General features: G+C 37.7%; 1 protein-coding gene across 3 annotated transcripts in view; it reads left to right on the forward strand.

The window, feature by feature from the left end:
• The first annotated feature begins 236 nt into the window (after positions 1-236).
• The window catches only part of CFAP54 (cilia and flagella associated protein 54), a 105,782-nt gene continuing 90,374 nt past the window's right edge, over positions 237-15,644 (forward strand). For 2 of the 3 annotated variants that reach the window (XM_015627290.2, XM_015627293.3), the window contains exons 1-5: positions 237-1,924; positions 7,290-7,395; positions 10,179-10,325; positions 12,323-12,494; positions 14,506-14,564. In XM_015627290.2, the coding sequence (XP_015482776.1) occupies positions 1,605-1,924; positions 7,290-7,395; positions 10,179-10,325; positions 12,323-12,494; positions 14,506-14,564 (804 nt within the window). In that variant the 5' untranslated portion in view covers positions 237-1,604. The remainder of the gene's footprint in view (positions 1,925-7,289; positions 7,396-10,178; positions 10,326-12,322; positions 12,495-14,505; positions 14,565-15,644) is intronic. The other variant, XM_015627292.3, reaches the window with a different exon arrangement.

Raw genomic sequence — 15,644 nt, forward strand, 5'->3', positions numbered from 1 at the left:
CCCTTGGTGCTGAGAGGGTCAGAATTGCCCTCCATACATTAAACCTCCACCTAACAGGGAATACATGCTTTGATCCTGTTGAACCCAGGAGTTTTAGACTATGCACTCCTCATGAGCTGGCTGACCAACTACGCCCTGGTTAACCTCCCACTGGTTAAAGCTTTATCTTTACATAGTTCTGCAATCTTGCCCTCTGGGGAATGGCTATACTCCCTCTCCTTTATTGTTTTCCTTGACTCAGTTTGTTTTCTATGGCTGAAAAGCTAATCCAGATAACAAACGTTATATTCATTCCACCATCTGCTACCCAAATACTAGAGATACATAAAGTTTTACTCAGCAGTCGCGTTTCCAGTCTCTCAAGTTCCCCTTGGAGCTTCTAGGCACTGCTGGTTTGAGAACAGCACTCTCTGCATTCCATGAATGTGAGTATCAGCCCTTTGGGATACAGCTCCATCTAGTGAGGCAAACTAGCTCAGAACTTCATAGGGACTTGAAACGGATGCCACCAGCAATACATACAGTGGCACAGGCCACTTTTTCCAGGAGGCCAGTGTTTTATTAGTCATCTGGTATCCATCACAGGGAGTTCCTTCATTAGTGTGGCAAAGCACAGGCAAAAATCTTTAAATGTTGCAGTAGCTGCTCTCCAAGCCAAGTTCTCATATTTCATTTGTTCTGTAAAATTTGTCTCTAAACAAAGTGATTTCTAAATCTCCGCATCAGAATCTTTTTGCCATGTCTTTTTATTGCAGACTTCATTTTCTACCTCCTTCACACATATCTGAGGAACCCACTCCCTCTTGTGCTTTGTCTAAATTTGCCGTCACCTAAATGCATAGCCATTGTCACTGGATCTTCCCATAGTCTCACAATACTTGTTGGACAATGGATTCACACAACTGCCAGCAGGTAACAATACAAAATCAATGTGTAAAGTGAGTCAGACATGTTAGTCATAAATTAATCATATTTTCGCATCTTCCCAATTTTCCAAGGATGAATAGTAGCTAGCTGATTCCCATGTCATTTCTTTGACCTTGCTAATGCAGTATTTTCTGATTCCAATAATTCAGCATGCTGACACTGTGTGTCTCCAGCTGTTGGAAGCATAGTTATTTTGTTGTCATCTATGAATTATCTGAATGCATTTTTCAAGTGTTTCTTTGCTTTTCCTACCTCTATTGATCCTTTTCCATTCACTGTCAAGAAACTGCCTCCAAAGGCCCTGGTTGCCAGGACACTCTGCCCACTTACCACATTTCTTTCACTTTCATGTTTTCAGTTCAGCTGTCCCTTACACTCATCGTGATGACGAACATGGCAACAGAGTCAGTTTCCCTCACATCCCTCCCAAACCTCTTTACCACGGTGTCTGTAAAGAACTTCAAAACACATAGATTTACTATAGGCACCTCCTATAACATAAATACGGGCTGGTAGTTTCCTAGTTTCAAAAGTTCACCTTTTTACTGTTTTTTTCCCCTTTTCTTTCCCCAATAGACAAACATAAGCATTTAGCGGGTAAGCACACTTTTTTCTTTTATGCGTAGCCGTGCAGTAGGCACAGCGACACAATCATTAAGTGCAAAGTGCCATCCCCGATGAAACAGGCTGTGGAAAAGCCGCGCCGTTCGGCACCTCCGGGCTCGTCCAGGCTGGCCCCGCGGGGCCGCTGCCCGCGGCCGTTGCCCGGAGACAGCGTCCGGGCCCGGCCCGGCCCGAGCATGGCGGAGCCCGCCGGGCCACCGCCCCCCGTCGCCGGCCCGCAGGCCCCGCACGCCGCTTTCTTCGGGCCCGTGGCTCGGGGCAACCCGGTGGTGGACAGCTTCGAGGCCGAGCTGCGGCGCGTCCTGAGCTCCCTGCGGCGGCTGCGAGGCGTGAGGGAGGCCAAGCCGTCGCAGCACGACCTACACCGCCACGGGTAGGGCTGCGCCGCCGCCCAGATTCCCGCGTCGCCGCCCGTTCCGGCAGCCGCTGGCCCTGGTTCTCTCTCAGGTCCTTTTCTCGGCCGCACCCCTCCTGCTTCGCTCTGTTCCTTCAGCCGCCCCGCGGGCTCTTCCCGCCGGGCTGCGCTTTCCGGCCCGCCGGGCAGCGCCACGGCTCCCGGGCTGCGCTTCCCCGCCCGCCGCTGCTCGGCTCCCCCTCACGCTGCAGCCACGGGCTGCCGTGCCAGTACCGCGCCCGCTGCACTGGGAGATAGCCGGGAGTTTGCTCTCCGAACGAACTTCCCCAGCAGTGTGCCAAAGCACCCGCAATCCGGTTTTTTCTGTGTGTTTTTTTTTTTTTCTTTAAATAGTACTTTTTCATTCTAACGAAAATTCCTCAGAATCTGAACACCGCGTTTTTCTAATATTTTATTTTATTTTATTTTATTTTATTTTATTTTATTTTATTTTATTTTATTTTATTTTATTTTATTTTATTTTATTTTATTTTATTTTATNTTTATTTTATTTTATTTTATTTTATTTTATTTTATTTTATTTTATTTTATTTTATTTTATTTTATTTTATTTTATTTTATTTTATTTTATTTCTCTCTTCTCACTACTTCCTAGAAGTCTGCACTTTAGGGAAAAAGCACGAGGGGCTGTGGAAGTTGGCAGCACCACTGTTGGTTCTGCCAGAGCTGCCTGAGCTTCCTGGTGGGAAAATCCCTTGACAGTGCTGCAGGGACTGGCAGCCCCCCAGCGTGTGCTGCTGCGTGCGAGGGTGAACACTTGTGGGCACGTACTTGCCTTCAAAAGTAGGGCTACACGAGGATAACACCACACAGCTCTTTCTGTGCATATGTCTCTGTCTACGTTGGTGTATTTTTATACACATAGATGCAGGCAGAGCATATGGCAGGTATAATAGTGCATATTTGTTTGCTCGCGTACATGCATATCTGTGGGTATGCATAAGTCGAGATTTTGTAATGCCGTTAAGATAGAGCAACTGGAATCGGTCTGTGATTCATAGTGCATACATATGTCTTTTACAGACTGTGCATTTCTCATGTAGCTCTCCCTGCTGCATTAGGCACTGTGATATGAGAGCTCAACTACTTCTTTTAAGGTGAATAGTTGATTTTCTGTTGTTACCTGAATACTACTCTGTTCTAAATGTACAGGTCTTTAACATAAACCCCACAAGTTTCCCAGGGTATCAAAAGTTCCTTCAAAAACAGCATAGGAGTTAGGTTACAGGGTGGTTACCTTATTGCTTAGGTGCAGCCTTTACCCTTGCATATTTCACTCAGTAATTTCCTAGAAATAGTCCACAAATTACCCTGCTCTGAAGTAGGTGTATACATTTTCAGAAGGTGTTCAGATTCTGCAGCCTGGCCTTTGAGCTGGAGATCTTTCCTGTTCTAAGCTATCTGGCTTCCTAATTTGTTTATGGGGCATGTTCATCATCAGGTCTAGGCCTAGAAGTATCATGTAGGTATCAGTCTCCAGGTTTTTGCCTCTAGTGCTTTGAATCTCACTATGTTGTTTTTTTTTTATATTGTTTATATTGTTTCAGCAGCTGATTTTGAAGCCTTTTTGTAGTTAAAAACCTTTTCTTTTCAGCTTTAACTGATAGGTGTTATTGTATTAAAAATTATTCTCTCCAGGCCCACTTAGAAGAAGTAACACTACTTGGCTGCTTCAGACACCACCAAAATTGCCAACAGTGATTCTTCTATGTGTTCTTTGTATCTTCTAGTTGGGAGGTGGCCATGCTGAGTCTAATCTGTTTGCAATATCATGCTAAGTTACCAATTTTTGTGAAGTGTCTCCAAGCCTTTTTTTGCTTTACCTCTCAAACCTAAGTAAGTTCTGCCTTATTCAAACTGGTATTTTGTGGATGTGACACATGACCGTGAATACCTTGGCTGGCATGAGAGCATTTTCACATCTGAAGAAATGTGCAGTGTTCATCGTGGAGATGAGAACTCACTCAATCAAGGCCTTGATTCCAGATGTCTCTGGTGGTAATGATACCTACCAAAATTCCAGCGCAATAGGAATATTGAGTAACATGAAGCTTCCAGTAGCTGTGCATCCTCAGGCGTTCTTCATTTCTATATGGACAGTAAAGAGGTAGAAGACTGGAATTCTGATTATAAGCATATGTTCAGGCAGTTAACAAAGTCAAGACTATTTATTTGTGACTGGCATTTTAGGGATTTCTCTCCCTACTGCTTCATTGTTTGATAACTCAAAATTGGTGCATGTGCTGCTTGCAGAACCAGCTGTAGTCTGGTCCTAAGAATTTCTGAAGGTAATGGCTATTACAGTTGCCTTCCTAAATGCTCTAAAGACTTCTTGCTATGTCATTTTTTAAGCTGTCTTTTGTGGCATGGATTGAAATCAAAGTGTTCTCGTTCTACAAGCAGCAAGAAAACCAGCTTCCACGTGGCACGTATGTTCCATTTAGAAAAATAAAATTATGAGCTATATTCCTCCAACTCTTTCAACATTTGGTTTTTATAGGTCAACAGAAAGGCCATAATTTAGGCACTTAAATGTTCTAAGGTAGGAAGCAAAAATTACTGAAGGCTTGCCCTGGTATCACAAATCCTTTCAGTCGGAAATAGCAACAAAAGTAATTTTTCCTCAACTAAACAAGAAGTTGTTTTGCCCCATTTCTCTTGGCAGCAAAGCCATCAAAAACTTTACCTTGAACTATTGATTTTATCTCATGTTATGTGGCTTAGCTACCATTATTTAATAAGATGGCTTTTGATAAGTATCAGAGAATTCTTTATAGATGTAGTAAAGACTTTAACCACGTGGGCCTTATCCTGTGCACACTATTATGGGTTGACCTTAGGGAAATTTCTTCTATTATGGGTGGAAATAAAGAAATTTCACCTCTGAGCTCCAACAGTCCCCTATTTTTTTTTAAGAATTCACTTGTTTAACTCGTTACTCTTGTGTCCTACAGGCTGCTTATAGGAAAGGCTGAGGAGCTGTTTGGGAAGTGTCTCACACTCCTCTTTTGTCTGTGTCAAAGAAACATTCTTGTGTCATGAACTCACTTGAAGTTAGTCATGGCATTATAGCAGAATCTTACCTTAATCTTCCCACTGAAGCTGAAAGTCTGGTCAGTTCCGTCAGTACTTTGCTAAACTAGTTTTTTACAGATTTGTTACTTGTTTATTAGAGCTGAGAATCTCACATGTTAACATGAACATTCAAAGCAAAAAATGAAGATGACCAATGCTGGGGACTTACAGCCGCTCAGTCTTAAAGAAATGTACTAGTCTTACCTTACCAGAGCTTCATCTAGGGTCATTCTTTCTATCTCTTTTCCCTCTTCTTCCCCTCTTTCCCTTTCCCCTTAATATCCATCAAATCTCCTGGTCTCTGAAGGTGTTTTCCTAAATTCTTCCTTTAATAGTCCAAGGGAACTTTGCTCAGCTGTCTGACAGATTCCTTTTGCTCTGGAGCCTCTTTGCAGATACTAACTAGTGTGGAATATTTTTCTCAGTGTAAGAACTCAGTACCCACCCAGACTGTTAATTGTTAAGGATGGATCAGGAGGGACTCATTCCCATCCATTTGGAAAGTGCCCTTCATTTCACTGAGCTATGGTTTCCTTAAAAAAATTCTCCTTAAAAATGCCTTAGAACATTTTATTCTGATTGTTGCTTTTGGCCTAGTTTGTGCTGTTACTGCATTTTTCCTTTAGGATACACCTCTAGGATGTCCTACTTATTTCCTTACTGCTTTCTTTCAAGAACTGAGAATTGTGATGAGATGATACTTTTAGAAAAATAAAAGGATTATGATTGCATTTCTTTCTTGTAAAGATAATTTTGACAGATTTCTCATAAAGCCATCTGTTTCACCTTGAAATGTGAAGGTGGCTCACAGCTTTCTGTGTGGAAAAAATGTTATTTATTGTGCTCTTTTTAAAATTGGGAGTGTTCTTATAAGCTGAAATGAAGAGTTATACGAGAGACTGAGAATGCATTCCAAGTGCTTGAATGTCAAGAGAAGAGTTTAAGAAAGTGTCTTGAGTTCTGATCTACCCAATCTTAAGAGAAGTTAAAAAGTTCCAGCTACCTCACACCAGTACACATATGGTTTATGCATGACAATTCAGCTAGAACAATATTTTTTTCAGATGTTGTCTTTAAATGTTAATTTATGTTTCTTCAGTTGTTTTCTTTCCTCATAAATTGCTACCTATAAATAATTTGGCTGTAGCAGTATCACAACTCTGCTGACATTTCTGGACAAGTGATTTGTTAAGAGAATAAATGGAAGAGATGCCTGGGATGGTGAACACTATCAACACTGGTAATGATTTGTTAACGGGAATCTTTTATGAAAAAGTTCCAGTGCTAATTTGCAGTCTGTCTGATCAGTTATTGTATTCCAGCTAGAATGTAGTTTTCTTAAAGAAGCGTAGTGTGAGGAAGTTGTACACATAGGGGCATGAGGCCATCAAATCATGGTTGGTAGAGACCGTAGTACTGGCAAGATGTAGTCGGTGTCTCTGTAGCAGAGGGAAACTGCTTAGAATCTGTTACCATTTGTGGGAGGCTTGCTGGTTCAGCAAAATAGGCAATTTGTTACACAAAGAATCCTTGATGACAGCTGTGGCTAGAATCAGACAGAGGCAACAGAAGAGCATCACAACTATTGCCATACAATCCTCTCTGTTTTAGCAAGTGTGTCATTCTGTTCTCTCTGAATCCTACTTACAATTTAAATCTTGTTTCGTGACTCATGGTGTAGCTCTGTATACCATGAGCTCTGTATTCTATAGCTCTGTATACTTTGTATCTTTATGGTTTATTCCATGGCTACCAGTTCCCAAGGTTGCAACTACCTGACCATACACTGTTATTTTGAGATTTTTTTTCCTGCTCTTAACATTTGTAGTTTCTGGTCCAATAATTGCTGTGAACGGTAATTCATTGAGTCTAAGATATCAATTTTTTTCTTCAAACAGGGCTTCTCAAGTACTAGCTGAAAGGTGGGACAGATTTTGCGCTTGTGATTGTGCTTGAACAACACAAGGGAATTATTACTAGGACATTTTAATGAGAATTTACATGGGGGAAAATTCATCCTATTTAAAATGTATGGTAAAAACTGATGACAGAAATGAAACCCAGAAATGTCCTTGTCTGCCTGTTAAATCTGATTTTAATGATTACTTGTTTTGAAATACTTAGAAGTTCAAATAGATTTGGAAGAAAAGAGTTTTCACAATTTGAAGTCTTCTTGATTTGTTTACTTGTTATGACAGGTCTACTGCCAGTTTAATCTGAAACTTTTTTTCCTGTACTTTTTTTTTAGAGCAAATACTTTGTTTGACATATGGATCAAATATAAGCCACGACTACCAGAGTGGTATTACAATGAAAGACTTGTGAAAGTTGGTGATACCCTTGCTCAGATCAAAGTAAGTCATTTGAATGAGAAAAGGTTCAGTCATAGCCTTTGTTTCATTATGTTTCTATGCTACTTTAATTTTTAATCATATTTTACTGAAAGCTATTTAGAAAGTAGCAAAACTTCCACAAAATAATTCCAGTGACAGTTGATTGTTTGTATTTCTTGCTTTTTTTATTGTAAAATTTTCCTGATTTTTGAATATATTTTCTATATCTGTATTTTCTATGCACCCATTGCCTTTTCAAACACCCCAAAATCTTTCTTTAATATTTGTTTGATGTTTCAGCGTGGTAGAGTACAATATGTGACTGTGACTTCAATGCTCTTAAAGTACAAACTGACAATGATAGAGAAGTTCCACTGACTCAACTCCATGCTCAGTTAACCAACCATGGATAAAAAGAATTGTCAGGAGAGGATCAGAGAACAAAAACCAGAGTGCAACACTTTACAACTATGTGTATCAGTGATGCTTCTGCATCTTGAATTATGTGTTCATTTCTGGTCTCCTCAAACAGGGGAGATCACAACTAAAAGGGATTCAGGCGCTAAATTGTTGAAGCCAGAGTATTATTTGAGGGATGTTTCATTTTCTGATAACTCTATTTTTATGCTTTTACTTAGTTGTATGTTACTGACTACTGTTGGAGATGGGATGCCAGGCTAGTAACTGTTGATTTGACTCAATAAGGCAAATATATTTTTATATACTATTTGTCCTTTTTCCCATAAAAAATATTCCTGAAGTTTTCATAGCTTCTGGGCCCTAGGAATTGCTTGAAACATTACATGAAGCTTTTAGTGCTTGCAAACTGCTACTCTCACAGGTTATTTCAAAAGTATCAAATGCTGCTCCCTGTACTCTGCATTGGCTTCCCAAAGCAGCACTCCAGTATAGTTTGGTCTTTATGTTCAAGGTGCTTAATGACGTGACCCTAGATTGCCTGAAAATAATCCATGTTTCTGCTTAAAGACTTCTGCTTGCAGCTTCAATCTTCTAGTGTAATGTGTTTTTCTAAAGTAATTGGTGTTGCTGAAGAAGTTGTTTTGCTGGCTAGCCCAATACTTTCAACTTCTTTTTGGAACTCACACTTTTTAAAATGCACTTTTAAAACTTAATTTTAGAATGAAAACCTAGTTTTCATTCAATTTTTTTCCCTGAAAAGAAATATATAAATAACAAGGGGTGGATGTTGCAAATTTCAAATGCATTACAGGAAGGATGGATATGGTGTAAAACCAGGGTCTGTGATAGGTGGGGTAAAGTCTATTCCATAAGTACCCCTCTTGACTCCTAGTTGAAAACTAGTGTTGAATCTTTTATGTTTTAACCTTCACATTATATAATAATGATCTGTAGTCCTTAAAAAATAGTCAATGGGTAGGCACCCACTTAGCTTTCTGTCCTACTGCTGTATTTTTTTAATGCCTTTAGATTCCTTCCTATAATACATCTGCTATGTGTTTTTTAGGACACACCTAAATTCATTAAGTCATATATCTGGAAATTACTTAGTCCATTAGTCATCATATGATCAGCACTGACTCGTTTTTTCCCTGCCTCCACTCTGCCTGTATCTGCCTGTTATCCTCAGTCATACACACATTTTAAACAGTTCAGGAGAGAATTTACTTTTTTGTTACGTGTCAGTAACTATCCTAATGGTGTTCTGATTGATGGCTTGGATTCTAAGTGTTATCACAGCCTGAATGTACATATTATATTACACAAGTGACTGACTGCCCATAGCTGTCCGTAGAAAGTCAAAGTTTCTAGGTATGGCTGCTGCTTTCACACAGCAAATAGGATAATAGGGCCATGTGAGTTGGACTCCTCAGATGATGAAAAATTTAAGGTGTCACTGTGCTGGAATTTATATTGAGAAAAAAAAGTGAGTGCAAGGAAATAAGAATTTTGTGTGATTAAATGTTAAAGGATCATTTTTAGCAGCAGAAATTAGTTACTGTTTCTTTAAAAATTTATTTGGTGTGTGCTAGAATTAGTGAAATTGGTAGAGAAACCTAAATGTAATCCTTGCTGAAGGAAGTGGTGGTGATGATTCAGTAAATGTCACTTCCAGATCTGAGTCAGAGCTGAACCATAGAGTCAGCATGATTCTGGAGTGGTTCGACAAGCTGTTGGGGAGCTCTATTTGGAATGAGACAAAAAGCTCAACATCTTTCTTGCCAACAGTTCTTAAAGACCCAGTGGCAATTTCTGGTCTATTAAGGCTGATTTCTTGGCCATATGTAAATTCTAGTATTCACTTGTTTCAATCTTTTTATAAGGCATCTTACTCTCTTTCTCTCTTTATATTAAAAAAAGAAAGAAAAAAAAAAAAAGCTTTGACAACATGGAAACAAGGAAGAGAGAAGTTATTACATCTATATATTGCTTATAAAGTTCTACATTATGAAGTACTTTTTTCTGAAGTTTAATGTCATTGTCATTACTGTTATGAAGTTGTAGAGTATTCCAGCAACTCTTAATTACATTAGCCCAGCACCCTGCTTTATAATTGTTATCTGATATGTCGTATTTATGATTAGAATAAAAAAAACCACTAAAACTTGCAAAGCACAACCTGTTCTTTTAAGTATTTCAGCCTTTCATATGTTGAGTGTTCACACTACATTGCTGGATATTTGTATGAAACTGAAGTGCTTTACTTCCTGTTGTTCTTTCATGTTGTTACTTTTTTCATAAAGATAATAAAAAACTACATTTCATAGAAATAGAAATGCAATATACAAACCATAAAAAGAACTTATGATTTTATTTTTTTTCAGGAATATAAGTTGGCACTTGTACAGTGTTATGAAAGATACCTTCAGCAGTTTGTTTCTGTAAACCTTGATGATGTCATGAATGATGTGCACTGCTTTAAATCCACTTTTTTTCCAAACGGTGTCAAAGACAAAAAAGCAGCACTTACGGTAGGTTGTGGGTTTTTAAAATTTCTTCTGGTCAAAGACATGAAAGTAAGTAGTCCATTTTATCCTCCACGATTGTATTTCATATTAATTATATATTAACATTAACTAATCTTTAATAGTTTGTTGATATCAGTTGCATTGAGATTTAATGATCATATGTATGATATGAACATCTGGAATTGGTGTATATTTTTAAGAGTATGTAGGTGCCTAATGCTTTTATGGCAGAAGCCAACCACCATCAACTTAGTGTTAAAACAGCAGTCTTCTCTGAATGTGGTGTTCTGTAACTGCTTACAGCAGTTTTTGCTCTGAAATAGTTGCTATTATCCACTGTCAGAATCAGGATGTAGGCAAAATTTCATAAATGTCCTGCAATTCTGGAAATTTCTGTATTGCATGATCTAAGAACCAGGCAGAATGCAAGACAATTAAAACATTCTTCTGTATTTTGTACCATAAGTGTACAAAATACCACTTGATATAAAAGGTCACGACAGTTAGAAAAGCAGTGGTTTATTTTTTTTTTTAGCTTATTTTCTCACTGTGAAAAAAAAGGGAAAAATGCTGAATAATTTTCTAAGTGCTTTAAGCTCTAGGAAGCCAAGTGACCTTAAGAATGTTTTGGAATACTTTCGTGTTAACTGCTTATCAAAGTTGGGACTTGCAGTATGCCTTTAGTTATTCATGGAAGAAAGTGTTTCAGTTGATATAGGAAGAATGCTAAAAACATGTTATATTTTACTTTAAGCAGTTCTTTGCTGAGAAGCTCTACTTTTGTACATGGTGGGTATTTTGAATTAACTAATGCAAGTTACTCTGTGATCAAGAACAATGAACAGAAATGGTAGGCAGCTCCTGTGTATTGAGCTAATCAAATTCATATCCTCAAGTCAGGGTGTAAATAGGTGTTTAGTGAAGAGAAGAAAGCAGATGGTTTGCTTAAAAGCTAGAAGCAGAATCATAATAGAAAAGATACTTGGTTTGTGTTATTTTTTTGTTTTTAAAATGTGGTTCAGCTTCCTAGAAAGAATATGACCAAAGACTGTGTTAATACATTTTTAAAAAATGCTTTGTAAATAAATTTTAAATTCAAGAGATGCTCTCCTCTGTTTTCTGTATGTTTGAACCAGTCCTACTGGCAAATGTTATTGCAGCCCATACCAAAATGCCTGTTCTGTAACTTGGCCTTTACAGACTAAGATATCCCTAAATTTTCAGATATGGAATCTAGTTTGGCAATGATCCCTACAATTCGAAATGGAAAATTATAAAGTGTCAAATGATCACATCTAAAGGCTCTAGGTGTAATTTTTTTTGCCATGTTCCCACTGCACTTTTTTTTTTTAATGTAACACTAAGAAATGGCATTTCAGGGCTAGAAACTTCCAGCTTTGGTGAATTAACTGCAACAAAATAATATAATTTCAAAACTTACCAGTTTAGGAGGCTTTGAGAGATTGATAGGTACTGACTGGTCATGTCCCATTTAGCCCAGTTTTTAAGCTGATGCTATAGTTCAGGCACGACTGAGGTCACATTAGGTATTACAAGGAAGAGAAGAAGAAATCCATCTGTGGAAGAGAAAAGTAACAGATGAGAGTGAGAAATAAGATATTGGTAATATAGATGGAGAAGTATAGGTAAGTTAAAATTTGCCTTAGTTTGTTGAAGACTTCTACAGAGAAGCCAAGTGTCAAAGCTAGATTATTTGAATAGCAGTTCAATGCCACATTCTCCCTACACCACTTTCAGCACTCCTAGTGCACTAGGTGTGTTTTCGTCCTGTGACACAGTGGAAATTGACTCAGGTTAATGGCACAGCAACCCTGAAGCTTTAGCATTTTCTCAGTATTCTAATGCTTAGTTTAATGTTATGCTGATTTTTTTTTGCTGTTACACCTAATCTTTCCTCACCATTTTTTTGTACTTTGCTGATATGAACTGAAATATGCTTATATTTTAATTAACTTTATATATATTTCTATGTGTTTTAGTTCCATGCTTTGCAAGCGAGAAATGTTTGTATTTATGAGATGGTTTGCAGCAGAGACAGGAATCTTCAGAATCGAGAGTCCCTGCAGACTTGTCTCAGTGTCCTGGCCTCATTACGACTCACTATGCAAGTGGCTCTACCTCAGGAGAATTTGTGTTGGCTTATCTACAATGGTACCTCAGGCTTTCCATTTACATTTCTTTGCTAAGCAAAGCTGTGAAGGGAAACTTTTATACTCTTTATGCTATTCAAGGTCAACCCAAGGGTCATGAATACATCTCTAGTTAGTCTTCAATCACAGTAGGGGTTTTTTTGTAATTTTTTGTTTTTCTAATAGAAGGGATTTTAAAATTAGGATTTCCACAGTGTCCATTTTCAGGTGGACTGTTGTAAAAGCATCAACTTTTTCATCATCATGTGCTTAAGAATACTAATAAAATCAAAAGTAAGGACATTTTTGGAGTAAATCCTGATTAACAAAAAAAGCTCAAGATTTTTCTATCAATAAAATGTTTGTTTTGATGAGTTAATTTTGTCTTGGATTTTGGTTGGTGGAGCTTTTCTGGTTTTGGTTGTGGTTTTTTTCTGCTTGTTTGCTGTTGGGTTTTGGGGTTTTTTTGAAAAGGGGATTTCAGATCTAAGAGAAAAAAATTGTCTGTCATCACATCTTTGTATACATTTTTGAAAGTACTTTGAAGGGAAGAGTTGGTAATAAATCTATTCTAAAAAATACCATATGGTACTTAAGAATTTTGATCTGTGTATAAGATTTCAGGGTGCTGATTGTAAATGCTTGTATTAGGGAAAAATTGAGAAAAGAATGGAACTTCTGCAAACTAGATACAAAGAGAATGATTTATCAATTTTAATAAAAGATTTAAATTTCAGGAACAACAACAGCATACTTTTGCTTTGAAAGGCAATGTCATTTATTTTATGAGTTGGAAGGGCCGTAGAAGGATCATCAAGTCCAACTCTTGAGTGAATGGCCAGGTGGAGCCCACAACCTTGGCATTGTTAGCACCATGCTCTGACCAACTGAACTACTATTCAATTGTTGCAATATAATCTGCAGAGATAATATGTTTGTAATTTCATTTTGAAAAATGCACTTTCTCTGAGCTATGATTGGTCAAAATTCTTATCCATTTGTTTTGCTGGGACTGCTGTTGCCATCAGTCCCTACTTTTGAGGTGTGTTTTTTGATTGTATGTTTCTGTGGGAGAAGAATTAAAACTAAAATATACTCACCTGCCATTGTGACATCCCACTGCCTGTGAGTGGGACAGGTCTCTCTACCAATCCTAGCCAATAATCTACTCTAATTAGAAGGAGGCAGTAACTCAGTTTTTCCCTAGTTCCTGAGCATTTTTCTGCAATTTCAGACAATAGATTTTGTGCCTCATTACACATTTGACTGATAAAAAGAAATCTTCCTAATACTTGCTCCATTTAAGCTTATTGGCATAATAACACCCTTCTAGCTGTGACAGGTGACATTGTGATGCCTCCTGCTGCCACAGGTGTCCCTTTCTGAAGGTTCATACAGACAGAAGAATAGGCTTTTTTTTGTCTCCCAGAACTGCACTGTCTTTTATATTTCTAAGACTGATTTTTGAAAATTTTATGACATTTCTTAAATCAAGTACATTTTTGACAGGTTTTTATTTGTAAGTCATTTTGATGCTTTTGTAAACTCCACTCGCTTTCAAATTTCTTCATGTCACTTATCATTCTTAATATCATGTAATTGTGGTGGTGTCTGCCAGGGCAGTGCTATGATGGGCTAAAAGGATCATGTAAGGTAAGGTCTGTGAGGAGAGGTAGTGTTTTGCTTTAAAGACCCTGGCATTTGGGGATGAAAGTAAGATTTGTCTCTCTAGCAGTTACTGAGTAAAAATTTAATTTGGTAAATTTTTAATATTTCATTCTCATGAAATCTCATGATTATACAGCTTCACTAATAAAACTAATATGGCAGAAGAATTTAATTGTTTCATCTTTTCTAAATTAGAAGTTTTTTCAGAAAAATCATTAGTTATTAATTTGTTTAACAAAAAGTCATTAGATTGTTCTTCTCTGGAAGTAATAACCCAGAAAATAAGAAAAAGATTGAGTTGCTTAACATAACAAATTTCATGTAGGATTATAGAACTTACCTGTTTGTTTAATTTATTTTTGCAGGTACTATCCATATTTACACCATATGCAGACAATTGATGGTGATGGGTCAGTCTGCTAAGGTACAGCAAAATAAATAGAGCTGTAAAATTGTCAGGAGTTTAGAAAATGCATCTGTGTTTTGCGTAACACCGTACCCTGACTTTTCCATTTCACTGGTATTGCCAATAGTAGTACTTTGTCACAAGGAAATAAAATGTCTGTGTTTCAAAGTGGTTGATTTCTAAGCCCTCATGCCTTCCTGAGTCTGCTCCTTCCTCAGCTGTGGAATGGAGCCCAGTGTAATGTCTTGCTGGACATTGAAATGCCATATGTTAGGCTGTTTCAGAGGATTCCAGGTCCTTTGTTTTGGACAGCTATATATATTCAAGAATTGCTCTTTTGTTTCTTAAAATGTGGAAATGTGCTGACACCTGGTGGCTAGGGTTTTAGTTGTGAATACTTGATAAAAATAACCTGGCCTTTCCCCTCTGCCTTTTTTTTTTTTTTTCTGAATGTGGTTTTTATTTGTCTTAGCTTTACTATTTTCTCCTAAAACTTGAACAGAATTTGAATCAGCCTTAATACAATATATTTTCTTATTTGTTGTTTTATTAGTCTTTCACTGAGCAGGAAAGATTTTTTTATCTTTGAACATCTATTAAAAACAGAAGTGACTTAGAACCTCCTTTAACATACTCAGGTTTCTGCTATACAGGAAACAGAGGAATTGGTCATGGGTATTTCCAATTCTTGAAATTTAGACTAAAAGAAAATTTGTATATTGGCTTAATTTAGGACAAAGGTGGTGAACATTTTATGTACCTCAGGGAAAAGCTGACTCAAAGAAAATAGTAAGAGGAAGATAAAGATACTGTTCATTCAGTCAAGGACTAATTATTAAAATTAAACTGCTGCAATAACTATGTTCCCCTGCAAATTAGGAGCCAAGAGTTTCATGGGTATAAATTAATCTAAGTGCAGGTTTTCACCACAAAAGACAGACTTCAACTCTAGATCACTAGAGCTGCCAGAAAAGGGAGGGAAAGCTCTCAAGAGCAGATGAGAGAGAAGGGCAGGATCTTTGTCTGATGGCAAGACTGTGGTGAACTGGAGTGGTTAAGGTAGCTTGGAGGCTAAAATAGTGCTTGACTGCTATTTAA

The sequence above is a fragment of the Parus major genome, chromosome 1A (assembly GCF_001522545.3).
Source record: "Parus major isolate Abel chromosome 1A, Parus_major1.1, whole genome shotgun sequence".
Classification (NCBI taxonomy): domain Eukaryota; kingdom Metazoa; phylum Chordata; class Aves; order Passeriformes; family Paridae; genus Parus; species Parus major.